This window comes from Eublepharis macularius, chromosome 17, assembly GCF_028583425.1.
Source record: "Eublepharis macularius isolate TG4126 chromosome 17, MPM_Emac_v1.0, whole genome shotgun sequence".
Lineage (NCBI taxonomy): Eukaryota > Metazoa > Chordata > Lepidosauria > Squamata > Eublepharidae > Eublepharis > Eublepharis macularius.
The window spans coordinates 25,062,066-25,089,924 of record NC_072806.1 but is presented as its reverse complement, the minus strand read 5'-3'; the positions used below and the strand labels follow the sequence as shown (position 1 = coordinate 25,089,924).

Genomic DNA, 27,859 nt, shown 5'->3' with positions numbered 1-27,859 from the left:
CCAGGAGCCAGTTATTACTAATTGATAATGCATGCTTCAAATATGAAGCTAGAGCCTGCTCTTACACTGCAATCCTAAGCAGAGTTACTCCACTCTAAGCCCATTGATTTCAATTTGCTTAGACTAGAATAAGTCTTCTTAGGATTGCACTATTAGACACGCCCCACATGCTGAACCAGCATCCCATATTTCTGCTCCAAAGTTTAATCCTGACATTTCCCCTTAAATGGAGGGTTTTTCATTTATGCCTGAGCCGGTTTGGTGTAGTGGTTAAGAGCGGCAGGACTCTAATCTGGAGAACCGGATTTGATCCTCCGCTTGAAGCCAGGGGGGTGACCTTGGGTCAGACACTTAAGAGTGGCAGGATTCTAATCTGGAGAACCGGGTTTGATTCCCTACTCCTCTACTTGAAGCCAGTTGGGTGACCTTGGGTCAGTCATAGCTTTTTGGGAGCTCTCTCAGCCCTTCCCACCTCACAGGGTGATTGTTGTGGGGATAATAATCACACACTTTGTACACCACTCTGAATGGACGTTAAGTTGTCCTGAAGGGTGGTATATAAATCGAATGTTGTTGTTATTGTTGTGATTGTTGTTGTTGCTGTTATTACATTTCCTTTTCTGGCTTTCAGCATGGTGTAAGCCACTCTGTAGAGGGATCAAAAAAGCAGGGCGGCCATCTTTCAAATAAAAAAAACAAATGAATACAGAGAAGGCACACCAATATCCAGAATCTCCTTCTTTGGCCCTGATGTCATTGTTACAAAAACAGAGACAACGTTAGCCATAACAACAGGCGATGCCATTTGCTTGTTTGGTTGGCCGGCCACATGGGAACTCTTTCACTTCCTCCAACCCACACAGTGCCTCAATCCTGAAATCAAAAAGAGTCCAGTAGCACCTTTAAGACTAACCAATTTTATTTTATTGTAGCATAAGCTTTCGAGAATCAAGTTCTCTTCATCAGATGCCTGATCCGAACTGGTCTCAATCCTGAAATACACCAGTCTGGGCCAACCGACCCTCTAAGTCAAATGCAGTTTACCCCTTGGGAAGTCCCCGTTCTAATGTTATTGCATAAAAGAGTAACTGATCACACATTTCCTAAATCTGGACACTGCAGAGTTGAACAACTGAAATGTTTTTAATTTAAAGAACTATAAATGCATAGTTTTCATCAACTAACAACGCAGCGCCTTGGCACAGTTATACCCAGGGCTTTTTTTCAGCTGGAACGCAGTGGAACCGAGTTCTGGAACCTCTTGAAAATGGTCACATGGCTGGTGGCCCCGCCCCCTGATCTCCAGACAGAGGGGAGTTGAGATTGCCTTCTGTGCCGCTGAGTGGCGCGGAGGGCAATCTCAACTCCCCTCTGTCTGGAGATCAGGGGGCGGGGCCACCAGCCAAGTGACCATTTTCTCCGAGGGCAAGCCACTGAGTTCTACCACCTCTTTTCCCAGAAAAAAAGCCCTGGTTATACCCCTCTAAAGTCATTGGATTCAATAGGTTTAGAAGGATGCAATTCTGCATCAGATTGCACTGTAAAATGTCTTAGCCTAGAGAAGCTTCTGTTAAACTGCAACCAAGTCACTTACCAGGCAAGTGAGGGATAATCCGATTCTCTATGTTGATATCCCCAGATTCGATGGGAAACATTTCTTTTAGAGCTTTCTGGTGAGGGAAGGACAGCAACAGTCATCACGACAAGTTGAAAGTTTCAATTTTCCCCCTTAAAATGCTACCTGATCTCATCAAATCTCAGAAGCTAAGCAGGGTCGGCCTTGGTTAGTAAGTGGATGGGAGACCTCCCAGGAAGACCAGGGCTGCAGAGGCAGGCAATGGCAAACCACCTCTGTTAGTCTCTTGCCATGAAAACCCCGCTGGGGTGGGGGTTGCCATAAGTCAGCTATGACTTGAGGGCACTCTCCTCCACCACCAAAATGCTAACAGCACACAGGGAGATCAGTTTCAAGTAGAAAAACAGCATGAGGGGTTCAATCCTCCCCTCCCCACACAGTTGCCAACTGAGTGGAGGTTTTACACACATACCATTTACCGTTATATCATTGCCAGTATTCAGATCTGCTGTGCCTCTGAGCATGTACAGAATGCTTTTGGTCTTTCCACTGAGAAACCAATGAGTCTTGCTCCCAAGTAAAGCGTGCCCAAGACTGCAGCCTTAGCCCAGCACCCCAGGCAGCACAGACCAGATTTTTACTTACATGAAATTCATATATCTCGGTGAACTTCCGATACACGACTTTTTCGGTGAGATCTTGCCATTTCACCAAGAACATGTAAACCTGACAACAAAATGACAGCAGCACGTTTCAAAAAATATTCTGAAGTTCAAAATGCCCCCAAGACTCACCCAACAATGCAATAGGCAGAAACCACACATTTTTATTCTCCACGTTATAAAAATGAAGTTATAACTATCACAAAGGCTCATGAAGAAAACTAGGGGGTTCTTTCGCCCCTTGATCTTGATTAGATCTGAAATCGGGTGTTTGGAGCTTGTTGTGAATCTCCTTCCAAACTCTAAAGTGGCAGCCCTGTTTTAAGAGGATGCTTCAAGTATTTCTGTGGAAAATTCCAGCCATGGAATAGACTGAAAACTCCGGTGAAATCTAAAACCCCAGTATTTTCAGCCACAAGCAAGTGGCATTATTTAGGTCTGAAAGCTAAAACTTGCATTCTGAAAGACTAATTCTATCTTCTTTTAATCCCTAGTTGAAAAGGACATGCGGTTCTCCCTTTCCTTATTTTATCCTCACAACAAGCCTGTGAGGAAGGTTGGTCTGGGAGTGACAAGCCCAAGATTATGCAATGAGCTTTGCATCTGAGAGAGGGTTTGGATCCAGGTCTCCCTGATATTAGCCCAACTATCTAACCAGCTCTACCACGTGGGCCCATATTGGTCAAGGCCAGAAGTGTCTCAGGCAACAGATCTCAAATGAGTTTTGCTAAAGCACAGCAAACTCATAAGCAATCACATCATCTCTATAATATCTATCTATCTATCTATCTATCTATCTATCTATCTATCTATCTATCTATCTATCTATCTATCTATCTATCATAGCCATCAAATTTAACATATCAACAGTTATTTAATTTATTGACCATTTATACTCTGCCTTTCTCCCCCATGGTGACCCAAACCAGTTTATATCATTCTTCTCCCCTCCATTTTATCCTCACAACAACCCTGTGAGGTAGGTTAGGCTGAGTGTGTGTGAATGGCCCGAGGTCACCCAGCAGGTTTCCCACGGCAGAAGTGGGGATTCAAACCTGGGTCTGCCAGATCCTAGGGTGACATCTGACCACTGCCCCACACCAATCCCAGCCCAACACTGTAACCTCTACAACCCGCCCCCCCCCCCTGGCTCTCCATACAGTTTATGCAGATAAAAAATATTACACACTGCCAGTTTCTAGGTGAATCCCCAATTCGACCATCAGGCCTCCACTGGGAAATATTGCTTTCCAAGCCCAGATAAACCACAGACAGTCCTTCCTTTCTCGACAACATTTCGATCTCGCCCTGCACCCCGCTTCCCATGCTCTTGGCGCACTTTTTGAAAACCATTTCAAAACCACATAAGACTTTGTCATGTCACTTATAACAGAAGATTATTACGGCAGCAAATTGAACAGAGAATTCCCTAACGCTTTCGGCTGCACAAGACCACCCAATGGAATAAAATTAAGGTCCAGCTAAGATAAGAGCCATGGCCGGATCTTCCCAGCGTTTTCTGAAAAGTAAATTGCAGCCCTGTGTGGCCCTGATTCAGCCCAATAAAGCCTTATAGGGTGGAGTTAAACCCTTATACCCTTGCCTGATTTCTCTCCCTACGTTTTGAAGGGCAAACAGGGCTGCCATCTTTATTATCTTTTAGGGCTAATAATGCCCTGATCTGGGTAGTCCAGGCTAGTTGGGAAGCTAAGCAGGGTCAGCCGTGGTCAGTATTTGGATGAGAGACCAGAGCACCAAGGAAGTCCGGGGTTGTTACACAGGGGCAGGCAGTGGTACATGACAAACAACTTCTGTTCATCTCTTGCCTTGGAAACCCCTAAGTCAGCTACACCTTGACAGTGTAACACACAGGGCTAATAATAGCAATGTGAGGGGTCAGTTCTGGTTCTCCCAGGGCCACACAATCACATCTCCGCAAAGAAATTAGCCTCAGTTTGCTATTGTTGTTTCATTTGCGGAACCCCCAAGAACCATTGTATCAATGTTAAAATGGTTTTTAATCAGTCAAACATCCTTCTTTCTGCATCCTCCAATTGCATACACATGCTCATTTACAGTGCAATCCTACGAAGAGTTACTCCAGTCTAGGCCCATTGATTTCAATAGGCTTAGACTGGAGTAACTCTTCATAGGATTGCACTGTGTTATTCAACCACAAGTGTTAGTGCACCACAACTGTTTCTAGTGGATCCACTGGACTAATGGATCACTACAGCTACTTTCCTACAAAATAATGACCAGGGAGAAAATGGCCCATATATATCCTGCCTTTTTAAAAAAGGTAGTCCAGTTGCTAGACAAACCCAAGATTTCAATGAGATAACGCTATTTGCAAGGGTTATTATTTATTTCTTTAGAAACTATCTGTACCACCTCTCCGGAGAACTTGCTCGAGCCACCTTATGCAATAAAAATATAAGTAATAAACACTAACAATTAAAGCCCCAGTTTAAAACAGTTGAAAATTAATTTTAAACAATTAATTCATTAAAAAATAACAATTAACCAAGAGCGTAAAACAGCTTTAAAAGAGTCTCGTAAAAATGGCTAGAAGCAGACTGTAAAATCGATTTTAAAAGATCAACCCTTAATTAAAAGCCAAGTGAAAAGAAACATTTTGGGCTGGTACCTAAAAAAGAATGAAAGAGAACAGGGCAGAGTAGTGGCTTGTGAACGCACCCGTATGTAAAATTGCATCCCCATGTACTTACATAGTGTTGGCTTGGGAAAAATCGCTTCTCGAACCCCAAAAGTTCAATGTGTCTGATGTAGGCATCCCCCATCTTTGCCACTAGTACTCTAGATACACCTTGGCTACTACCAGAATACTCACTGCTTCTTCCCTTACTCTCTCTTGTTCTTTAGGCATCTGTGCCAATTGTTTATTCCTTTTATCTTACGTAAAAGGGGAAGTGAGATGAGCTTCATTGCCCAACGTGGACTTTCACAAAAAAGAAAAAAAATGGTTTCTGTTTTCTGCAGCTGTTATGTACACCTGAAGCAAAAAGCCCCCAAATGCAAATACATTGGCTCAAGACATTCTTTTGGTCTCCAGGATTTTGATAATAAAGTATAAGTTCTATGACTGTTAATTTAAGAAATTCTCTCATCTTTCCACATATTCCAAAGTGACTTGGAAAAATCCAAACAGAAGAAGATACAAGAATCAACATTACAAACAGTTAAAATGGCAGGGAAACTGAGGAAATGTAAAATTATCTTTCATAAAAAGCTAAAAATATAAAAAAGAAAGATAGTCTTCATCTGGCGCTGGAAAGGTAATCAGGAGCTAGGCAGATATTTCTGAGGAGGGCTGTTGACAATTCCACTCTGTCCTGAAGCTGGCCAGGTGACATGGGCCTGTCATATTCTCTCTTGCTCTCTCAATCTCACCTTCCCATCAACGTTGTTGTGAGGATAAAATGGGAAACGAAGAATTTTTGATGCCACGCTGAGTTCCTTGGAGGCCAGTTGCAGTTAACCCCTCCAAAGGGCTGGACCCAGTTAGAACTAGTATTTGTTTTGTGGGTACTAAAAGCATGTTTCAACTAATCTTCTATAAAGCCCAGCAAGAGGTAATGAATGGAGAATTAGAGATGGCCAGTCAAGCTGTTGATTCAAATCCTTACTCAGCTATGATTCTTTCTGCAACTGCTGGACCAGTCACCCAAGCCCACCTCAAAAGGTTGGTGTAAAGATAATATGGGGTGGGGTGAACCTTGAGCTTTACGTAGGGTTATGTACCTTACTAGTAGAATTGCCAACTCCAGGTTGGGAAATTCCTAGCGATTCACTAGAGTATACTGCCTTAGAGTCTACCTGCCAAAGCAGCCATTTTCTCCAAGTGAACTGATCTCTGTAGTCTGGAGACCAGCTCTAATTCCAGAGATCGCCAGGCCTCACCTGAAGGTTGGCAACCTGCTTACTAATCCCATCCTGGCAGTGGTATTTACTCCAAAATAACAAATAGAAATTGAACCCAGACAAGACTGAAGTGATGCTTGCTGGGAAGGCAGAGATCTTGAAAGACATTGTACTCCCCGTTTTCGATGGCGTTCGTCTGACCCTTGCAGACCTAGGGGTTATACTGGATCCAGCACTACTACTAGAAAAACAAGTTAAGGCAGCTGCAAAAAATGCTGTCTACAACCTCACTCTAGCCTGGAAGATGGCTTCTTATCTTGACACAGCCGACCTGGCCACCTGGATCCATGCTATGATAACATCAAAACTTGACTATTGTAATGCACTATACATAGGTCTCCCATCCAAATTAACTAGGAGACTCCAATTGGTGCAAAATGCTGCAGCTCAACTGTTAGCAAGAGCGAGTAGGAGCATGAACATCACTCCCATCCTAGAGTCACTCCATTGGCTACCTATCAGTTTCCGTGCACAATTCAAGGTACTGGTTATTACATACAAAACTCTTCACGGCCTTGGCCCAGCATACCTACGGCCAGGACTGCTTCCCTCCCTATGTCCCTCCACAGCAGCTTCGCTCATCTAAACAGGGTCTCCTGCAGCTGCCAGCCTGTACATGGGCAAAATCAACAGCAGCCCATGCAGGGGCTTTCTCTGTGGTGGCCCCTACCCTGTGGAACGGCCTGCCTGAGGAGGTAAGGAGAGCCCCCACTCTCCTGACTTTCCGTAAACAATGCAAAACCGAATTATTCAAAAAGTCTTTTTACTCAGATAGGAGGGCTGTATTGTAGGGAGGGGGGGTCTCAGATGCTTCGCTAATGAGTTAGGGACCATAGACTTCACCGCTATGTTGCCTTACATATTATCTGTTGCTTTAAATATGTACTCCTATATACTACCTGTGCTTCATGTTGTCTAATGTCAGTCCTAGAATTCAACTCTGTGTTAGATCCTAGCTAATGCTATGTCTTTGTAAACTTTTACCCTATGGCATTGTTTATGGAAATGTCCTTAACATTGTATGGAAATGTCCTTGATACAGACTATGCAATCTATGCAATCACACTATGCAATCTGCCTCAAGTCTCAGTGAGAAAGGCAGACTATAAATGGCATTATATAAATAAATAAATATGAAACCAGCAGCCTCATGTCCGTTCCCTTGACTTCTCTGTAATGTTTAAAAGGCCCAAACCACACCTTCAAATGGCAAACTCGCATCATCAACACAGATTAGAGTTACAACAGTGGGAGAAACAGTGGGAGAAACTAGAGCTTTCCCCATTTAAACTGCAATGACTAAACACCAACTACCCAGACAACGGCAGTGTTGAAATTTTAGTAATTCAGAGAACAGGTGGTACGTGGTTGCAGTTTAGTAAACATGTGAGCGGTAACCTTGCAGACCGCTGGTTCACCTCCCACCTCAGCCCTAAACCCCGGTTTGCACAAGTAACAGCATCACCAGCTGCTGGGATCACTTTTTCCATTTTTAAGATCTTTGCACTGCTTGACAGTGCAGTTCTGGGTTCAGCCAACACTAGTCTTGACCGTTAAAGTCTTCCATAGTCTGGAGTCCACATACTTGTCAGGCTGCCTCTCCCTCTATGAATTCCCATAGCAGTTTCTGGCCAGGTCCTCAGACCCTTCCCGTGGTATATTCAGCCACAGCTTGTACATAAACTTTCTTCGTGGAGGCCCCCATGCAAGGGTGGCGAGCTGATTTATGCTCACCCACGGAGACTTATGAACCCTATCGGGTTCCAGAATGCTTTGTGGGATCCAATGTTCCATGGTGGTTTGTTAGATGAGCTGGTGGAGGACTGCCAGTGCCGGCTCTCTGAAGCCATCGACGAAATTGCTCCCCGTTGCCCTCTTTGCCCCCATGCCCGAGACGCTCCCTGGTATTCAGAGGAGCTCCGACGGAAGGAGGAGGAGAGCCAGTTTGGTGTAGTGGTTAAGAGTGCAGGACTCTAATCTGGAGAACAGGGTTTGATTCCTCATTCCTCCACTTGAAGCCAGCTGGGTGACCTTGGGTAAGTCACAGCTCTTAGCTTTCTCAGCCTCACCCGCATCACAGGGCATTTTGTTGTGGGGATAATGATAACATACTTTGTAAACCGCTCTGAGTGGGTGTTAAGTCATCCTGAAGGGCAGTATATAAATCGAATGTTGTTGTTGTTTTTATTAAGACGGCTTGAGCGAGTGTGGCGATGATCTCGGGACGAAGATGCAAGATCATTTTATAGGACATTTATGAAAGCCTATGAAGTGGCGGTGAAGGCTGTGAAGAAAGTTTTATGCAGCCTCCAACGCGTCAGCTAGCTCACACCCAACAAAATTGTTTAATGTGGTTTGGTCACTGGTCTCCCTGCTGGAGGGAGGCCGTCAAATTTTGAATGTGGACATTAGCTGTGAGGCTTTTGGGAGCTTTTTTGCTGATAAAATCTTGTCCCTCCACCGCGACTTGCCAGCCACAGTTGATTCATTAAATGAGCTAGAGACCCCTTGGCTGTCTTCAGGGCCAATATCTGATCATTTCTGTCCACTCTCTGGGGAGGAGATTGACAGGACCCTGCGATTAGTTAAGCCCACCATGAGCCCCTTGGACCCATGTCCATCGTGGCTGGTGAAAGCCAGTGCTGATGGGCTGTGGTCCTCATTGGAGGCCATTGTTAATCTATCCTTAGGCTCTGGGGGTTTTTCTGGGCCATTAAAGGAAGCCGTGATGAGGCCTCTTTTAAAGAAACCATCACTGGACCCCACTGACCTGGTCAATTACTGCCTGGTCTCGAACCTCCCATTTCTGGGAAAGGTGATTGAGCAGGCAGTGGCGGAACAGCTGCAGGGCTCTCTGAAGGCTGTCTCGGCTCTAGATCCCTTCCAGTCCACGTTCCGCCCGGGACATGGGACAGAGACATTGCTGGTCACCCTCACAGATGATCTTCGCAGACATCTGGACCGAGGTGGCTCAGAGTTGCTAATATTACTGGATCTGTTGGCAGCGTTTGATACAGTTGATTAAGATCTTTTGACACACTGCCTCACCGCTTGTCTCTTTTCTTCATGGTCGAGGACAGAGGGTGGCACTTGGGGAGAAATTGTCATCCCGCCACCCTTTGGTGTGTGGGGTCCCGCAGGGAGCAATACTCCCCCCATTACTGTTTTATGTCTATATGCACCCCCTTGCCCAGTTGGTATGAAGTTTCGGAGTCGGGTGCCATCAATACGCAGATGACACCCAGTTGTATCTGATGATGGATGGCCAGCTTGACTCGGCCCCAGATGTCCTGGAACGTGCTTTTGTAGCCACGACTGGCTGCTTGAAACAGAGTCGACTGAAATTGAACCCGACAAAGCCGGAGGTCCTCTACTTGAGCTGCGGGGGGTTAGGCTCGGGACTCCGGCTCCTGGCCCTCGATGGGGCACCGCTACTGCCAGTTCCAAGGGTTAGGAGCTTGGAGGTAATCCTGGATGCCTCCCTGAAAATGGAGGCACAGGTCACAGCAGTTGTGATCTGTGCCAGATCAGGCAACTTGTCCTGTACCTGTCAACTTGGGACTTAACTACAGTGATCCAGGCAACAGTCATCTCTAGACTAGATTACTGCAACTCGCTCTCTGAGGGGCTTCCCTTGAGCCTGACCCGGAAATTACAGCTGGTACAAAATGCAGCGGCATGCGTTATTATGAAAGTGCCAAATGGGGCGCACATTACTCTGATATTACACAAGCTACATTAGTTGTCTGTGGAGTACCGGATCAGATTCAAGGTTTTGGTACTGACCTATAAGGCCCTATGTGGACTGGGACCAGTGTATCTGCAGGACCATCTCTCCCCGTGTATTCTCCAGAGGACACTCAGGAGATAAACAGTTGTTGGTAGTCCCTGGCCCCAGGGACGCCCACTTAGCCTCAACCAGAGCCAGGGCCTTTTTGGTCCTGGCTCCCACCTGGTGGAATGCTCTATCTATTGAGACCAGGGCCCGGCAACACCTACTATCTTTTCGCCGGGCCTGTAAGACAGAGCTGTTCCGCCAGGCACATGGCTGAGGTCTGGGCCTCCAACGGCCTGAAACAACAAGGGATGTATAAAATCTAACCCTCCCTGCAAAGGCTGTCCACCATCCTGTTTTAGTTTGTAAGGCTGACTATATATCTAAAAATATGTTTTTATTTTAATGGTTTTAAAATGTTTTATGGAAATGGAATTGTATTGTATTTTAATGGTTGTGATCCGCCCTGAGCCTACTCGCGGGGAGGGCGGAATAGAAATGTGAAATAAATAAATAAATAATAAATACCTATTGGAAAAAGAAGAGAAAGCATCTAACTTGTTAGTGTTACTGAGAGGCTTTGAGAGAGAGCTTTTGGGGCTCCCTGAGAGGGTCAGGTTGGGGTGGGGTTCAGTAAGTCTTTTTTTCATGTTTAGTTTATTTATCATCTGCCTTTTTCATTGGGGCTTAAGACAGATTACTGAATTATAAAAACAACAAGCAACAGAGCCCATCATGAGAAGAAATACAATGGGCTGTAGCCCTCCCCCCCCCCAGCGTGGCCTTCCCACTGCCTGTACGGCCGCTGCGGGGCCACACTGTGCCTTACCGCTGGCTTTGTAGCTCCTCAAAGGCCTGCTGCACATGGCACTGAGGCCCAGCATGGACCTCCCAAGGCCCCACAGCAGCCTCAAGGAGCCCCACCCCCCTAGCGCTGCCTTCTCACTGCCTCCATAGGACGGCGGTGCACCTTCCCGCCAGCTCTACAGTCCCTCAGAGGCCTGCCACAAGCATCACGGAGGCCCAGTGTGGACCTCCCAAGGCTCTGCAGCGGCATCGCCACACCACGCCAACGACTCACTTTTATCCAGGCGTAGGCACACCCACAGGCCCTTGTGTGCCTGTGCCAGGATAAAAAATGAGTCATCACCAACACGGCTCAGCTTTTATATAGTAGGATGCGATAAAGACCAGTAGGATGAGGGGAAGGGAAAAAACTAAAAAATTAATAGAGACTTAAAACTAAACACTCTTCCCCATATAAAAAGTGCCCTCGAGAACAATTCTGGTTTACCACATCCTTATTTCTTTTATAAAAATGCTCTCCCAAACAGTTCTGTTTCCTCATTCTAGAAAATTATAGAAGCGCGGGAATCCTTTCTGACCTCCTCAGGAAGGCCACTCCAGCAAGTTGGAGCCATCATGCTCAGGTATGAGTAACTATTCATGAAGCTGTTACAGTAGAATATATCGAGAGGCTGTACTGCAGATATCTGGATCCTATGAAGGCTACTAGCACAGGGCAATGTCCAGTTGATGGTGGCCTGCAGTGCTGAGCTAGTACTAGGGTTGTCAGCTCTTCTAATATGCCAAAGGCACCAGTGGGCGTCAAAGTAAAGTACTAGGAGATTGCATGACATAAGAAGGCACCTGGAAAGGCAACTAGGCTCAGTGGTCACCACCACCAGGCCAGATAAGGCCAAGTTGTGTGGGTAGTGAGTCTCCAGTAATCACTATTGTATCTGTCCCCAGTGAGTTATCCTCCACCAAAGTCATGACAGTATGTGGCAGAAGACTCACAGGGGAAGGGGGTCAGTATGTAGGCTGGCGAGCCTCCTTGAGCACTGGCAGAAGAATTTTTTTTTAATGGCCATCAGGCCAATGGCATGACAGCCCATCTGGGGAAAACCCATACGTGATGTTAGTCATCTCTAGGAATCTCTGAAAACTCTTATCGTTTTACCATAGATTTCCAGTGATTCATAGAGAGGCATGATGTCACTTCCAGGTTTCCACAGAAGTGACCTCACACCATTGCCTATGGCCAGTCTCCCATGACCCTGGCTCTCCACCCAGGTCAGGTCAGGCCTGGCATCACTATTACTACATTGCCAGTGACATGATGACATTACTTCTGGTTGCTACAGAAGTGATGTTGTCACATCACTTGAGTTAGAGATCAACCCCCCCCCCACACACACACACACATTTTTCTGGGTGGTAGGAATAGCCAGTCGGATAGGAGGGAGGTCTTCAGTAGGAGACTTGGCATCTCTGCAGTGGAAGAGAGGCTGTTTCAGCCTCCCTGTCAACTCCCCTCCCCATACCTTTGCTTTACAGAAGCCAAGGTTCTGAAGCCTTAGTAATATTGTTGTCGTGGCCTAGCAACCCCCAGCAGCCACTGAGAGTTCTGTGGGCATTCTTTTCTGTTTGTTATTTAGGGAAATTTTAATCCCCTGATGTTTTTTTTTAAATCATCTTTTTCTGCATCGCTGAGACTTCCTTCATGTTTGTAGAAAAATCCCCTGGTTCTATCCTAGCTCCATGTTGATAGTGTCAAGTGAGTAGCTATATTGGTCTGCAGTCGAAGAGTAAGATCTGGGTCCAATAGCACCTTAAAGACCAGTTAGATTTTCAAGGTATAAACTTTTGAGAGTCAGAGCTCCCTTCTTCTGAAGAGAGTTTTGACTCTCGAAAGCTCATTAACTTGGAGATCTAGTTCATCTTTAAGATGCTACTGGATCTGAATCTAGCTCCATTTGGTGGTTCTATCAATCATATTCTCTATGATCCAGTTTGGGAATAAATATATTGATGAGTGCCCCACCTAGCTCTTGAGAGAAAACAAATTGCAGCATTCTGTACCAGCTGGAGTTTCCGAATTGTCTTCACGGGCAGACCCATGTAGTGTGTTACAAATAGTCTAGCCTCAAGATTACTGCAGCATGGAGCCAGGCGGCCAGATCCTCCAGAGCATGGAAACATTTTTCACAGCTGAATAAAAGTTACACTAGATCCTGTATAAGCCCCTGAGTCAGCAAGGGTCAGTTGATGCCTCTCAAATTTGGGAGGCACAACGGCCTTCCAAGACTTTACCCTTGACCCTATTATTCTGCCAACTGGTCTCTGGAGAGGCCACCTATAAATTTTCTAAATAAATAAAATGGTACAGACTTATCACTCACTGGATGACCTCAGGCAAGGGGTGCTAACTGATTACATTTAAAATTATTTTTTCCAGGGAGACGATTCCAGGTTCAGTCTTTAACATCCCATTAAGAGTCTCAGGGACAGGGCCAGATCAAGGGGGGCAGGGGGGGGTAGTCTGCCCCCGGCGCCCCTAGGGAGGGGGCACCGGGAGCAGCTGCCAGCGGGCGCAGGCAGTCTCGCAGCCCCCACTGCACTGCCTTTCGCCTGCCCCGCAGGACAGGGGGCGGCCGGCTTGCTGCGAACCCCCTGCCCTGCAGAGCAGGCAAAAGGCAGTGCGGGGGTCTGCGGGGCCGCCTGCGCCGTGCTGCCTTTTGCCTGCCCTGCAGAGAAGGGGGTGCACGGCAAGCTGGCCGCCCCGTCCTGCGGGGCAAGCAAATGGCACGGGCGGCCTTGCAGCCCCCCATGCTGTTTTTGCCTGCCCTGCAGGGCATGGGTGCGCGGCAAACCAGCCGCCCCCTGTCCTGCGGGGCAGGTGAAAGCAGCGTGGAGGGTTGGGAAGCCGCCCGCGCCATTTGCTGGGAGGCGAATGGCGTGGGCGGCTTCCCAGCCCCGCACTCTGCCTCTGTTCTGCCCTGCGTGATGACGTGGTTGCCAACCTAGGGTTGCCCCGGGTGCGGGCAACCCTAGTTCCGGCACTGCTCAGGGAATAGGTAGTGGGAAAGAGTTCTCTCTGACTGAAGCACTACTGCCAGTTGGAGCAGTCAGTACTGAGCTAGATTAACCAGTAGCATAAGGCAGCTTCATATGTTAACAACAATGGTTGTTGTATAGATTACAGAGAGGGGGTATTCGAACTGTTCTGAGGTCAGCAATTCTCCAGAGCTATAGTGTGGTGTGCCCTGACCTGGACAGCCCAGGCTAGCCTGATCTTATCAGATCTTAGAGGCTAAGTAGGGTCAGCCCTGGTTAATACTTGGATGGGAGACTACCAAGGAAGAGCAGAGTTGCTATCCTGAGGCAGGCAATGGAAAACCACCTTTGTTCGTCTCTTGCCTTGAAAACCCCTTGAGGGGTTGACATAAGTGGGCTGCAACTTGACAGCACTTTACACACACCATGTGCTGTAATTGATTAGTTTGTCAGACAGAGAGACCTTGGGTTTAAATACTCACATGAAGATCACAGGATGATCTTGGACCACTCACACTATCTCAGCCTAGTTGGGAGGATAAATTGGATGGGGGGGGATGATGTATGTTGTTGATCTTGCTGCTAGGCTTGAACGCACACCTAACTAGTCATCCCCCCCACCTTCCATGGAGAACGCTAGCTGAAAACTAAATACCAGTTACTCAGGATGTCCCAATGCAGGCAGGCCAGTTGACCAGAGTAAATTCCCCCCACCCCTACCTCCCAAAGCTGGATTCAATGAAGACCAACTATGTATAGCAGCACCCCTAAATTATAGAGTTGACCAGAATTAGTTTCTAACTGGGCTTCACCACTCAAGAAGGAAGGAGAGAAACAATCCAGATTGATTGATAATGGAATTTAGTTTTGAAAAAGTGCTTGGGCGTTCATCATAATATGAGGCCCTAAACAGTAACTTGCTTACTTTGTGTGAAGATACAACTCTGTTCACACACATCCCAGTTTAATGTTGGTTGGTAGCAGGCGAGAGAACTAGGAATTATAATTTTGTCAGTACATCAACCGCCTCTCTTAGGTGCAGCTGAAGAGAGTGATCCCCAAGTATGCTCCCCAAGGAGTAGAATCCAGTTGACCCCCCCGTTTACTTCTGCATAAACATGCTTAGGGACACAGCGCAAGTTTTATGCAATAATGTGTTGTCTAAGGGACTGCGGTTTCCTGGGCCATGTGAAATCTATTTGGATGTGGTTAGCAAAAGCAGAACCCTTGCATACCACCTCGTTTCTGCCTTCAGCACGTACACTAAATATCGCTTAGCTGTGGAACTGGCGGATAAGTGGAGAAAGACAGTCTCCGGAAGCTGGTCATGGGAGAGAGAGAAGCAACATTGCTTGTGCCATATTTTATACTATAAAAGCAATGTGTTTCAGAATTAGAATGACAAACATCCTCACAAGGGGGGATTCTGCATGATCGACTTTGATCGGACTTTCTGAGCAGTCGTGCTGTAGTGGAGTCGTATGAATCCACCGCTCCCCAATTCCACATTTTTTGTTTTGCATTGACATTTCATTTCATCATGCTCAAAGTCCATCGTGCGGAATTTGCCAGTATAAAAATCGATTCCTCGTTGCTTTTTCTGGGGGAAGTGTCGACAGACGTGCATCTTCTTCATTTTTTTTTTAAAAATTCCCCCCAAAAACGTTGCTACATATAAACATTGCCTCAAACAAACACATCTGATAGGTCAGAGCATTTCCCACTGATATTGTGGAATGAGTATTGGTTATTGACATTTGGAGGGAAAATTGTTACCGATGACCCCACTTTCCCTCTGCCTCAGAAGCTGTCAGCTGTCAGCAAGCAAGTAACAAATTTGGCACGTTGAAAAACGGACCCGTTATTGGTCAGCTGTCATTACATGACACAGGATATGTTTCTGCATGGACTTGTAGAAACGTTGCAACATTTTTTATAATTTTTTTTTTAAAAAAACAAGAGTGGAACACAAAGGTAGTGTGTGTGGCTTAGAAAATGTGATCGGCCAATCAAATTAAGTTGATTCGAAGGGCGCAAGAGAAGGCAAGGGTGGGAAGAACATTGGATAAAGAATTTTGCATGATTAAAATCCCTAATCTGCTGCGAATGGACAAATAAGTCGGGGGAAAGCAGGATGGGGGGGAAAAAAAGACAAAACCTGCAGTGACTTCAAAGCTGCTGCTAGGATCGCCTTCCCACATGTGGAAACTCAAAGAAAAATCAATGTCATTTGGAAGCTGAACAGCAGAAAACCACTAGTGCGGAATCACCCAAGGTCTTGATCTGGAAAAAGCAGGCTCAGGAGGACCTGATGGCGTTGCCTTTTGAACTTTTTCAATCGAGACTGAAGATATGGAAAAGGGCCTTCAGTCCAGCAGTGTGTAACCACAATAAATGGACATTTGCTGGAAGCGGAAGCAGCGATACAACCAAGTCCAAGTCCAACAGAGTAGCACCAGATGCTTTAACGATATTTATATACCAGACTGAACCCGAATGATACTCTATAAACTGTCTTCACATCTATTCTATGAGACTATCCTGTAAGGCTACAGAGACTACCCCCCTCTCTGTGCCTAGAGCTCTTGGGCTCTGCCCGTGCTTGAAAGTGAGAAGTGATTTTTTTGTTCCCAGCACTTGATCAGAAAACTCAGCCCAGAACACACACCAGACTTTCTCGAAAAAAACCACTTCCTGACACACCTAACCTGACTGGAAATCAAATATTTTCAGTTTTAGCGTTTTCATTTCCCGTTATTCTGAAAGGATTCAGAAACGAAAATGGCTGGCTTTCTGTCATGAAGACGTCTGTGACAGGAAACAAGTCTAGTTTGTGAGGAAAACCTGTTGGGAGTTTCCAAGTTTGTACAACCGTAGAGGCAATGCATGAGGGAGGAAGAGGAGGGGAACTGTTAATTCAAAAGCAGGAACTAGGGTGAGAATTTATCTATCGCGGGAGGTATGGTGGTGGGAGCAGATTATGGAAGGGAAGGGCATTGAGACATGGTAGGGCTCGGTGCCCTTCCAATCTGCGTCCCATCCCAAGATATACCTGTTGTGGGGCTAGGATATTAAACCACTCTCCGACACTGGCGCTGTGCAATGCCAGGTCCATAAATAATAAGACCAAAACGCTGCAAGATTATCTTGCAGCATTGAATGTGGACCTGGCTTGCGTGACCGAGACATGGGTGAGGGAGGGCGAGACGGTCGCTTTGAAAGAACTAGCCCCCCCAGGTTATACGGTCCTCCACCAGTCCCGGACAAGTGGTCGGGGGGGAGGCGTGGCTTTGCTCATTCGGGAGTCTTTCTCCTTCAGACCACTCCCCACCCCAAAAATTACTGGCATTGATTGTGTGGGCCTAGTGTTGGACGCCGAGGAGAGGTTGGCAATATGCGTGGTGTACCGACCGCCTACTGCACCTGCATCTTCCCTGTCTGGTCTCTTGGAGGCGGTGGCCAGTTGGGCCTTGGAATTCCCGAAACTTTTGGTTCTCGGGGATTTCAACGTCCATGCTGACGACGATGCCTCCATGCAGGCCATTGACCTGGTGTCCTCCATGGCGGCCCTAGGACTCTCCCAGTTTGTTTCGGCTCCCACACATCAAGCAGGTCACACGCTGGATTTGATTTTTGGGGCAGGGATGATGGTGGTCTTGGATGCCTATGATGCAGTGCCATGGTCAGATCACTTTGTTCTGAAGGCTCGTCTGAGCATGCCGCTCCTTTCCCGGGTGGGCGGTGAGCGGATTTACGCTCGCCCGCGGAGGCTTATGGATCCAATTGGTTTCCAGGCGGCTCTGCGGGATCCGATGCCCCCTGGCAGTACGTTAGATGAGCTGGTGGATGATTGGCATGGCCGTCTTTCCGAAGCCATCGACGCTATTGCCCCCTGCCGTCCTCTCCGAGCCCGCAAACGGGTAGCTCCTTGGTTTACCGAGGAGCTTCGCCAGATGAAGCGGTCTCTGAGACGACTAGAGCGAGTGTGGAGGCGGGGGCGCGACGAAGAGGCAAGAACATCTTATAGGACGTTTATGAAAGCCTATGAGGTGGCAGTGAAAGCAGCAAAGAGGGATTTCTTTGCTGCTTCCATTGCATCCGCTAGCTCACGCCCGGCTCAATTATTTCAAACAGTTCGGTCCTTGGTCTCCCTCTCTCAGGGAGACCACCAAATTCTTAATTCAACTATTGGCTGCGAGGCTTTTGCGAGCTATTTTGCGGGTAAAATCTTGTCCCTTCGCCGTGGCCTGCCACCCACTGTTGATACAGTAAGGGAACTGGAGACCCCTTGGCCGTCTTCTGGATCCGTATTAGACCATTTCAGCCTGCTCTCTCAGGACGATGTGGACAGGATCCTGCAGGGGATGAGGCCAACCACCTGTCCTCTGGACCCCTGCCCATCCTGGCTGGTGAAGGCCAGCTCGGAGGGGCTACGGGACCATCTGGAGGCCATTGTTAACATCTCCCTGAGCTCTGGGGTTTTTCCAGGAGTGTTAAAGGAGGCGGTAGTGCGGCCCCTCCTGAAAAAACCATCTTTGGACCCCACTGACCCGTCCAGTTACCGCCCAGTGTCGAACCTCCCGTTCCTGGGCAAGGTGATTGAGCGGGCGGTGGCGGTACAACTGCAGGAATTCCTGAATGATGCTCTAGTCCTGGACCCATTCCAGTCTGGCTTCCGTCCTGGCCATGGGACGGAGACAGCCTTGGTTGCCCTCACAGACGACCTTCGCAGGCATCTGGACCGAGGCGGGTCAGCGCTGCTTGTGTTACTTGATCTCACAGCAGCGTTTGACACGGTTGACTATGATTTGTTGGCCAGCCGCCTTGCCGACGTGGGGATTAGGGGGACAGTCTTACAGTGGCTGGTCTCCTTTCTCCAGGGTCGGGGACAGAGGGTGGCGCTCGGGGGAGATCTATCGGCCCGTCACCCTTTGGTGTGCGGGGTTCCCCAAGGGGCGATACTCTCCCCAATGTTATTTAACATCTATATGCGCCCCCTCGCCCAGTTGGTGCGGAGGTTTGGGCTGGGTTGTCATCAATACGCGGATGACACCCAACTTTTTCTGTTGATGGACGGCCGGCCAGACACGGCCCCAGACAATCTGGCCAGAGCTTTGGAGGCTGTGACGGCATGGTTGAAACAGAGCAGGCTGAAATTGAACCCAGTGAAGACGGAGGTCCTGCAGCTGGGACGGGGGCTGCCAGATGTTGGGATCCAGCTCCCTGCCCTCGATGGGACACCACTGGCAACTTTGCCAGTGGTAAAGAGTCTGGGTGTGCTCCTGGATGCCTCCCTATCGATGGAGGCCCAGGTCACGGCGGTTGCCAAGTCTGCATTTTTCCATCTTCGTCAGATCAGGCAACTTGCCCCCTACCTGACGCCCCAGGACCTGGCTACAGTGATCCATGCAACGGTCACCTCCAGGCTAGATTACTGTAACTCACTCTACGCTGGGCTACCCCTGGGCCTGATCCGGAAACTACAACTGGTCCAGAATGCGGCGGCACGGGTCCTGACTGGTATACCTTACCAGTCACACATCACACCTGTCCTGCGCCAGCTGCACTGGCTTCCAGTTGAATTCCGAATCAGGTTCAAAGTGTTGGTTCTTACCTTTAAAGCCCTGAGTGGGTTGGGACCGGCATATCTTCGGGACCGCCTCTCCCTGTACGTTCCCCGGAGATCGCTCCGATCAGCGAATAAATATTTACTTGTGGTCCCCGGCCCTAAGGAAGCCCGCCTCGCTTCAACCAGGGCCAGGGCTTTTTCAGTCCTGGCCCCAGCCTGGTGGAACGCTCTGGCAATGGAAACCCGGGCCCAGCGGGACATATTATCGTTCCGCCGGGCCTGTAAGACAGAGCTGTTCCGCCAGGCGTTTGGTGATTGAAGGGGGCGGTGCCATGTCGGCCTCCCACCTTTGGGGTGGGGAAGGTTCTCCCCACCACTGCACCTTGTTAATTTGTTTTATTATTTGTATATTGATTTTAGTTTTGTTTTTATTAATTTTAACTGTTCACCGCCCAGAGCCCCTGGGATGGGCGGTATATAAATTGAATAAATAAATAAAATAAATAAATATATCCTATTTTTCTCTTCTACAGGGAAAACAGCTCGTCACATCAGTTTCCCTGCCTTCATTTTCCCCTCGCAACTACCACCCAGTAAGGTAGATTAGACTAAAATCAAAACGTTTATTAGCTGCCTTTCTAGATTAAAGAACAGGCCTACACAATCTCCCAAAATGGCTCTTCCACCCCTGCAGGAGTCCAGGAGTTCGTGTTGCTGTGCCCTAGTGCTTGTTTACTGCCAAACTGTCCCTCCCAAGGCACTGGCCCTTGCATATATCTGAATTCTTCACTGGGGAACACCCTGGAATTTCTCTGATTCTGTAAAGTGATCTTTGTAAGTTTCTGGGTAATCTGGATTGGCCATGCTTCCTAAGTTCACAGGAAAGAATGTGAAACCCCTTGTGTAGAGATCCCATGAATCTGGAAGTTACAGGACATGTGGCTTTCCATACAGCTGAGTGTTCTCTGCCTTCACTACTCCTATTTTTGTGCTGTATATGTGAGGCCAGGGCAACAGCAAGGAGGCATACCAACATTGTTACACAGTGGTTGCCTGTTTCCATATACAGCCAAGATAGGCCATTAGCAACCAGACACTCTGTGATTGGTGGATGGCAAGTGTCAGCCATAGACTCCAGTGCAGTTGCTATGCTCTCAGCTCCTTTGAGGCGAGTCTTTTCTGTCATTTCTTTTTCCCAAGAGCACAGGATACTGACTAGCTCATCTGTGTGTTTAGGGCTCTGCTGTGAAGACCTACCTCTGCAAGAGTTCATATTCCAGGGACAGGCAAACTGTGGGATCATGATTCAGTCCTGATGGTCTGTTCCTTACAGATCACCCTTGAAATGGAAAGCAATGGCATCTTAAAGCAGCGAAAGGATCGCAGAGCACACCGCAACAGCTCTCAAACCACGCTGAACCTTCACAGAGTTTATCCTGCACTACTGTGATCCTTGAACTCAAGAGCACATATCAGTCTTAGGGCTTATGATTTCTACAGCATAAGCATTTTCTCTTATTCTGGGCAAGCCAACATGAGGTTCTTCCCCTTATACTGTCACACACCAAACCAACAAGCACATGATAAATGAGGAAACCTTCTTTTAAAAAATACAAAACAAAACCTCACAAGTGGGAAATAAAAGTAAACTGTAGGAGAGCACGCATTCATTCCCAATCCAGACCAACAAAGAAAAACATTAATAACTATCTCACACACTCTCTCTAAAGAATTTATATCACAAAAACCAAGTCTGCAATTCCTGGGAAGTTCTTGTACACACTCCATTTTGATTATGAATGGGAGCTTGCAAGTTTTCCTGTATTTTAACAAGGTCAATCAGGAAAAAATGTTTAATGTGACTGTGCTCTTTTTTGATATCGGGTGGAGAGATGCAAGATTTGACTGCTAAGGCACTAATACTTCATAAAAGCTGAACGGCATCAGTTTGCATAGGCAGCTTAATTTTGCCTGTCTTAAATTTTAAAAAAACTTAGAATTTCTGTAAGCCAACCTACATACCTTCAATTTACAAAGCAAGACTGCTTCACTCGTATGTCTTATAATGCAGTTCTCCATCTTAAATCCTGACTATATGCTCTCAGCGTAAGAACAGAAACAGTACCTATCTGGATAAGACCAAGACCACCTCATCCAGACCTATGTACGTCACCTTGTTCACATCAACCATCCCACCAAATATAATCAGCATGTAAGGTCTGTTCACTACAATCCCACCTTCCGAAATGAGTGTGCAGCAACCAGAAACGGGGCTTTTTCAGTGACGGCACCTCAGCTGTAGAACGACCTCCTAATAAGACACTAACTTTTTAGGGCTCTGTTTTTATCTGGCTATGCTTTTTCTTAACCACATGTCTGTGGATGTCCCCTGGATGAGACTGTTTTGTTGCTTACACTGTCATAAACACACACACACACACACTTTAACTTTACTATAATTGCTCTATCTGAAATATTTTCTTCTTTCATTTACAAAATAGGGTGCAGTTTCTTGTACACTTTTTGAGTCTTCGGGTGAAAGGCTGTTTTACTAATTTCACTGTATTTTAAAAATGATTTAAAATCAATGCATTCCATTGATACCATTGTAAGCAGCTTTGGACATATTTTATGAAGCACTATAGAATTCATTTCCGCTCACAACACACTCCTTCTGCCCATTTGACACTCACATGAGTTTCTGCTGGGCCTTGACACCTTTACAAGTGGACAAGTGTATATAATCAAGTGGAGACGATCTCTAAAATGGAATATAAACTGAAGGGGAGAGCAGAATATAAATTGAATAAAATAAATAATAATAAATGTACTGGGAACGTTTCCCTCTGCTATACCCCCCAAGATATTCAGACGGCAAAATACCAATGAATTAAAACATGCCATGGTGTCAGGAAAACCAGCTTTTATTAAAAACATATGAGTTGAGAGATATATATCATAGGAAAAAATTATTTCAAATATACAGATACTATTCAATTAGCCATTAAAGGAGAAAGAGAATGAAAACTGCAGTGAATAATTTCAAATCCCACCCCCTCCCACCTCCCATCTCAACTCCCCCCCCAGCAGAGGGGGGGGGGAGACAAAACAAACCCCTGACAATCTGAACTACAGCAGGCATAGTTTTTTTCCTTCTTCAATCAAGGCCAAGATGTATCTAGGGGCAATAAAATTCTGTTTTACTCAGAAAGGCAGGTTTTCTTTATTTTTTTAAATGTAAATCACTGTTGATTTCATTTAATTTAAAAAACAAAAAACTAACAATCATTAAGTCATGTGTCCAGCATCTGTTCCTCCAATCAGGTCTTTAAAATAACGTAAGCCATTGTGAAGACATTTTCATTGCTTCATGTCAAAATCCCGGGACTTTTGAACAAAGTAGACATTTCTATCTAAAAGTTAAAATTAAAAAAAGGAGGGCAGGAGTGAGGGAAGTGAGGGAGGGTATATAGAAGGTACTTCTCTTATACAGTTATATTACACAGCCCAGAGCCGTCCCAGCAAACTCTTCGCAATTCTGGATGCTTTTGACTAGAGGGAGCAAAAAAGAAGGAAACAAAACAGCAAAGGTTGAAGTTACGATGGCTAGACGTTCAATGAAAATAATGGCTACCCTGATGAGTCTTGAAGTGTGTAGGTTTTATCTGTTTTAACTTGCTCTTTTATATGTGTCTGTATTTGGTTAAGCCACTGATTCTTAATGGAAATCATACAACCTCCAGGGTATTCTACACATCTTGGGAGGCATACGCACATGGGGGGGAGGGGGAATATGGTATCAAGTAGAGTTGCCAACCTCCAGGTGAGGCCTGAAGATCTCCCTGAACTACAACTGATTTCTAGGCCACAGAGATCAGTTCCCCTGGAGAAAATGGCTGCTTTGGAGGCTGGCCTCTATGGCATTATAACCTGCTGAGCTCCTGCCCCTCCTCAAACCCAGCCCACCCCAGGCTCCACCCCAAAATTCTTCTTTCCCCCCTTGTAATGGCCTAATAGTCACACAGAAGAGTGGGTTTTTGTTAACTGCAGATTGTGGATTTCCCCCAAAGACCGCCCCCCGCAAAAGTGGAAGCAAGTATCAAGACAATATTAAGGAATCCATTGATGGCCATCAGTACAAGGGTCTCATTTGAACATATATGCCTGAGATCAGTGCATCATTATGTATATATCATACTTTCATTTACAAAAAGATGCGGTGCTGTTTTAATGTCCTAATTTTTTAAATTTACAGCTGAAGGAAGGGGGCCATTTGATGATGCAGTTGCAGAAGTTAAATTAAAGGTTATAAACCACTGAGTTAATCTAAACAGTTCAGCTGGGGCTAAGAATTAAACAAAAAATAACCCAAGGGCAGATAAGCGCAACCCAAAGACCGCAACACCGAGTTAAGCAATCCATATAATTACAGATCAATATATAACAACATTTTAATCGCAAACTATATTCACTGCAACTTAAGTCCAGTCTTTCTATCTAAAAAGATGAATCTCAATACCACCCACTGCTCCATTTCTTTTATGGTTATTCATTTTACCCTAATGCTGATGCTGTCTACCACGTTGGATCTGGTTCCTGTTTTATTGGAGTGTTTTCTTCAGTCTGTACCGAATCTGTGTGGACAAAAATGGATGCCTTTCAACAATTCTAGGATTGTAGAAAAACAAACAAAGCACTGGGGAAGTAAAGGCACAGAGACAACAATTTAAGAGTCAGCAAACATTGCCATTTACAGAAAGGAGGAACAAGGCACCAAAATGGGCTTAATTAAGAGGGTTGGTTGTTTCCCAGGTGATTGCAATTCTGTCTTGGTGAAGTGTGGGCAACAGCTGCATGCGAGAGAAAAGCAGCAGATGGAAAATGATTTCCTATTCAGAAAAAAAACATAGAACCAATGGGAAATTACATCTTATGGTTTAAAGAATGGGGACGCCAAATACTCTGAGCTGTTAACAGCGTGAGCGTTGCAATGAAGCTACAAATTATATTTTCTAAAACTGCTTTTGATCGCAAAAGCCAGAAAGCATTTTTATTGAAGTAGAAACATGGGGAGGAGTTGGGGAGAGGATGGTTTGACGTTAAATCTGTTCTTTGTTTTGTTCACATGGACAACATTTCCTGACTGCTGCTTTTCTGCCATCAGATATTGGATACTTACCATCCTCCACAGATACTTCTACTATTTGGTCTGGTTCAACTGGCTCTAAAAACATAAAATTAAGGTATATATTACTTCAGTGATTTATAATTAACTATAAGATTGAATACACGATCACAGTCGTTCAAAAAACACCAAGCGTTATTGATACGGTTACATTTCATCTTTCAGCTGCAAGGGTAGAGTCTTTTATTGAGTATGGGATTCAGTGTCAGAAGGCAACCTCTCCAGCAATGACAGACTTCCACAAAACAAGCCAAGCATGACAGAGCCCATCGTTTGCCCCAAACACTGGGGAAAGAATTTCTACAACTCAATCTGAAGTCCAGCCGGACACCAAGCCTATATATGCTTCACTTCTAGTTTCACTTGATGCCTCTCATCCTTTTTGTGGCATTTTTGATTTTTTAAAAAAATCTCTTTCAGTATCTTGACAGACGAAAATCACTACTATTTTCCCCCCTTAAATCATTTGCCCTCTAAGCCAGGTCTTGTTTGCCATTTGCTCCCCGCACCCTACTTCAATAGTTTGCAGGAATTTCAAATAACTAAGTGTCTGCAGCCCCCTTCCTAGTCGTTTCTGGCAGCATTCAAGCCCTGTCCATTCCAGTTGCCAACCGGGATGAGACAATGCTGCGGGGGCACTCCTGTCCCTGTCTTCTAGATCTAGAGGCATGGTCTGGAGCTGGCACCAGCTACCAACCAGGGCATGGCTCATCAGGTCTGCAGACTCCCTTCAACTGTGTGAACTGCTTGCAGGCTGAAAGCCTGGTGTGGCTCAGCCACTCAATTCAGTGAGGGAGAGCAGACCAAGAGAGCGCAAAGGGGAACAAAGCAACAATATGGGCTTTCAGAGGACAAATGGAGTAAAAACCATTATGAGCCCAAAATAAAAATGGGAGAAACTGTGACAGTGCAGTGAAAAATCACGGAACACAAAGTGTGTGCATGTGAAGGGAAAATGGATTAAGAAGAAAACACTGAAATAAAATAGTAATAAACATGGTTCTTGCAGTCAGCATACTGTAGGCCTCTTCATAAACCTGTAAAAGTGACCCTCGAGACTGTTTTCAGTTAAGCATCCCTGCTTGGCAAACAGGGCCACAAATCATCGTTTCTCCAGCTTTCCTAGGTGCTCCCAACTTGGCTGGCTCTCTCCCTTAATGGTGGCAAGCCGAATTAGACTCATAGCAGAGTATAGCAGTTCCTCTGCTGTCTTGCACACGATGCTTCTAAGCGGCCTCTCCAAAAGGGGCATCTGCTTTCTGACTAATGCATGTTCAAAACTATTCACCACCTAGCATGTACCTTGCGCTGCTGGTTCCGGGGCTGGTGCAGCTGGTGCTTCTGGTTCAGCTTTCTCGGTAACTTCTAAAAAAATGAATAGAGTCAATATTACACTTTGTAACAACTAGGCCCCTGCAGGACTAAAACCATTCATATTTAGAAAAAGAATGAAACAGTTGTATCATGCAAAATATTAGCTAGCCCTGAACAATTTTACATGGAGATGACAGTGTACATGAATGAGCACAAAATAGTTTGGCTCCTCTATTCATTGTTCCCTTTCGTTCCCACTGTTTAGTAGGCTTGCTATCATGTTTTAAGATGTTGCTCAACAAACTGAAATTGACAGAGAATTCAAGTTTACGCTAACAAGTCCATCACCTAAGCAAGGGATACCTACGCCAATAATCCAAACTAAGCAGCAGGCATTTATTACATTACATTCCTGGCACTGTGACTGTGCATTTAGGGTAAGAATGTGTACCGCAACCCTCCCAAGACACATGATCACCATTTCATCTCAAAGGGACAACATGCAGATTTTCTAGCCTCAGACTGATCACAGTATGGTACCCATATTCCAAAGCTGGAGAAGAAATGGAAATCATTTTGTGTATGTAATCACAGCACCAGAGGTGTTAATCATGCATATCACATGCACAAACGTAAATGACAAAACAGAGCTCTGGCTATTGAGAAGCAGCAAATTTAGCTGCAGCATTCTCTTCTGCGTATTTAATTTGCTCGATGACACTGTGTTATGGATGCTCTTTTGCCATGGGGATAAAATACTACACACAACCAGCGACACTCCCAAGTTACAGATGTGAACTTCGGAATCACTACTATAAAATACTTACGGTTATTCATTACAAGTCCAGGGAATGGTCTGTTGGAAAGAAGGAGGGAAAAAAAGGAAGGAACACTTTAACCCTAATAGCTATCTTGCGTACATTCGAGAGACTTAACCTAAGAACCCAAGATGTTAAAAGTATGCATAAACTGTATTAACAAGGTGTCAAGGGGGTGATAAAAATTATATACTCCTCTGTGCATTTGTACATATATCCATTTCTAAGGAAGAAACACACAATGAAAGTCTGCAGATGAGGAGAAGCCCAAAGCTCACTCTTGTCAGACCACCATGCTTAAAGCCATTCCACCCTTATGGAATTATGAAAACAGATTCCAGGCTTTTCAGTCAGAGTGGATGGCAGAGAGAGAAATACACTTATTTTTTGAGCAACTACCTAGATCTATTCCTGTTTCTCAAGTGACCCACAGGAGTGATGGACTAAGGATTCTCTAAAGAACTCTAGGGACCCCTAGGGACTCTAGGAACTCTAATAAATCTAGGGATTTATTAGATGTCTAGATGTATGAGATGTGCAGATTAGTGGCTAGACTGTCCAACTAGGATTTGAGAGATCCAGATTTAAATCTCCACTGCGCCATGGAAGCTTGCTGGGTGACCTTTGGCCAGGCACATACTCTTAGCCTAATCTATAATACAGGGTTGTTGTTGTGAGGATAAAACAGAGGAAGGGCAATGTAAGCCACTTTGTGTTGATATCAGTGAGACAGCCTTATCAAAGGAAGCAGGTATACAAAATCAATATCCTAATAATTCAATGGCTTGGGTTGGATCCCAGATTAAATTAGCAATTTCCACCAATTTCCCCCTTCCTGCTGCAGCCCACTCTCCTATTGTTTTTCAGGGTTCCTTCCCTATTCCCCAGGAGCAGCATTTATTGGAGATTACTGGGCTGCAGTGGGGGGACAGGCACAGGAAAGTCTGCTCTTAGTGCCTGGAATTTGGAGGAACACCACCTCTAAAGGCAGGGATAGCATCAATTCATGCTTCTTATACCTGTTGGTAGGCCTCCCATCCATCCTCTTGCACTGTGCCCATCTAAGCCTGGCACATAGGACATGTCAGGGTAGCTTGAGATTTCCAAAGGACACAGGTGTTCTTTCCTGAGTCACTCGCCCTTGTTCTATCTAAATTATTACTGAAAAAAATGTA

The 27,859-nt window shown here is 45.9% G+C and overlaps 2 protein-coding genes across 11 annotated transcripts in view; both read right to left on the bottom strand.

The window, feature by feature from the left end:
- Positions 1-20,710, bottom strand: part of NCF1 (neutrophil cytosolic factor 1) — a 42,948-nt gene extending 22,238 nt beyond the window's left edge. Inside the window, exons 1-3 of one of the 2 annotated variants that reach the window (XM_055001518.1) lie at positions 20,625-20,710; positions 2,222-2,302; positions 1,595-1,670 (exon numbers count right to left, since the gene is read on the bottom strand). In XM_055001518.1, the coding sequence (XP_054857493.1) occupies positions 1,595-1,670; positions 2,222-2,296 (151 nt within the window). In that variant the 5' untranslated portion in view covers positions 2,297-2,302; positions 20,625-20,710. Of the gene's footprint in view, positions 1-1,594; positions 1,671-2,221; positions 2,303-4,970; positions 5,107-20,624 lie in introns of those variants that run through there. The other variant, XM_055001517.1, reaches the window with a different exon arrangement.
- A 1,565-nt stretch (positions 20,711-22,275) lies between these two features.
- The window catches only part of GTF2I (general transcription factor IIi), a 73,272-nt gene continuing 67,688 nt past the window's right edge, over positions 22,276-27,859 (bottom strand). For all 9 annotated transcript variants that reach the window (XM_055001146.1, XM_055001150.1, XM_055001149.1 and 6 more), the window contains 5 exons: positions 26,694-26,722; positions 25,855-25,917; positions 24,547-24,591; positions 23,926-24,001; positions 22,276-22,919 (listed from right to left, as the gene is read on the bottom strand). In XM_055001146.1, the coding sequence (XP_054857121.1) occupies positions 23,943-24,001; positions 24,547-24,591; positions 25,855-25,917; positions 26,694-26,722 (196 nt within the window). In that variant the 3' untranslated portion in view covers positions 22,276-22,919; positions 23,926-23,942. The remainder of the gene's footprint in view (positions 22,920-23,925; positions 24,002-24,546; positions 24,592-25,854; positions 25,918-26,693; positions 26,723-27,859) is intronic.